The sequence below is a fragment of the Olea europaea genome, unplaced genomic scaffold (genome assembly GCF_002742605.1).
Source record: "Olea europaea var. sylvestris unplaced genomic scaffold, O_europaea_v1 scaffold28732, whole genome shotgun sequence".
In the NCBI taxonomy this organism is placed as follows: Eukaryota; Viridiplantae; Streptophyta; class Magnoliopsida; order Lamiales; family Oleaceae; genus Olea; species Olea europaea.
In genome coordinates, this window is record NW_019247268.1 from 1 (window position 1) to 1424 (window position 1424).

A 1424-nucleotide genomic window follows, 5' to 3' on the forward strand; every position below is an offset into this window, starting at 1 on the left:
AGCATTCATACTTCATTTGCAAGATATTTATATGAGGGTAAGGATTAGCTACTTACCTGGTGATATATCTCAGCCCAAAAAAGGACAAGAAGTGTATATGTAGAGAAAAACAGCAGTCCAGGAATATCCAACAGTACCAAAGTTAGCACCTGATTTTAAATAAACCGGAGTTGATTAAAATGTGTGCTCAAAAAATATAATGCAGAACTGCAACACTAGTATTAGCCCTTGTTTGAGTCACATTATTTTCCATAGAATGCATTTTTGAATAGTGTATTGATAAGAAATGTGTGGTTAAAAAATAAAGAAAAATTTTGAATTTGCGTGTAATATTATTTTATTGAAAAATATGTGGTTGAAATGATATCAAATTACTGTTTAAAAATATTTTTTTTTGTAAAAATGTGGCTCAAACATGGCCTTAGTGTTAAAATTGTGCGTATACAATACAAGTCATGTTCTGGTTCATTAAAAGAACAATTGAGATTTGAATAGCTTACATAAGACTTCAAATAGAACTGAAGAGGAAAATCATTAAGATGGTGGAAATGTAACTCATGTACGATGTGTATTTTTTGTGCGCATCATTTCAACATTTGAAACATATTTCTCTCAACAGAAGTAATGATCAAAGTAAAAGTAAATCAGAAAGCCATATCATTAGTAGCTCACTTAAAAGGCTGACGTTTACCAGAGTGTTAAAAATCATATCCTAGAAATAACCACCACCTATAAAATACAAACAGATGGGAGCACAACGAAATCTCAGCAGGCCCTAACAGTCAAATAGTAATATGAGCTTAATCGATCAACCCCCTATTATGTAGCCCATTCCATTGGACTAAGAAAAGGAATAGCAAAGTGACGAAGATCCAAAGCAGCAAATTTAAGCAAGAAGGTGAAGGTTATATAAATATGCCAAAAATTTCTGTCACAAAACTTCTGTTTGTAATTCTAACACTGCCTTTTCGTTGGGACCATTCTTCACCTTTTAAAACTTATAGATCTTTACACCAGGGTGAGAGTTGTGAGGAAGTAAAAGAGAACATAGAGAATTTCAACCATAAAATGGCAGAAACTGTTGTCATGTAATGTACTAACTACTTTTAAATCATAGATAGCTTCTACCGGGAATAGTGGAGCTTACCCTTGGATGCAAAAGAAAAACCAGCTTGTGAAATCCAAACATGACTGCACGAACTGCATAGTAGCTTTACAATCAAAATTAATGAATTGAAACATGAGCATAAAATAAGATAAACATTTAAGTGATTCTTTGCTTTACCTCCATTTAAAATGAAGTTCATAAGGTGGAAAACCTTTTGTGTCGTCCAACCATACTCAGGCACTCTTAGTTCAATTCTTATTAATTGAATCTGCACGTAGTAATGAATACTCGATAAAGTTCTCATTACCAATTGCCA

General features: G+C 32.9%; 1 protein-coding gene across 1 annotated transcript; it reads right to left on the bottom strand.

Annotated features, from left to right (window-relative positions):
- Window positions 1–6: 6 nt before the first annotated feature.
- LOC111384223 (tobamovirus multiplication protein 1-like) lies at window positions 7–1414 on the bottom strand. Its single transcript, XM_023008481.1, has 3 exons — window positions 1286–1414; window positions 1148–1200; window positions 7–149 (listed from the first exon to the last, which is right to left on the bottom strand). Exons 1-3 carry the CDS (start codon window positions 1410–1412, stop codon window positions 45–47), a joined length of 285 nt encoding a protein of 94 aa, XP_022864249.1. The 5' UTR covers window positions 1413–1414; the 3' UTR covers window positions 7–44.
- Window positions 1415–1424: the final 10 nt, after the last annotated feature.

Excerpts from the sequence above, each read along its gene's own strand:
- LOC111384223 (XM_023008481.1), bottom strand. The coding sequence starts at position 1,412 with ATGAGAACTTTATCGAGTATTCATTACTACGTGCAGATTCAATTAATA. Across the intron at positions 1,201-1,285 it reads GAACTTCATTTTAAATGGAG|TTCGTGCAGTCATGTTTGGA; the intron begins GTAAAGCAAAGA and ends GCTACTATGCAG. Across the intron at positions 150-1,147 it reads TTTTTCTTTTGCATCCAAGG|GTGCTAACTTTGGTACTGTT; the intron begins GTAAGCTCCACT and ends ATTTAAAATCAG.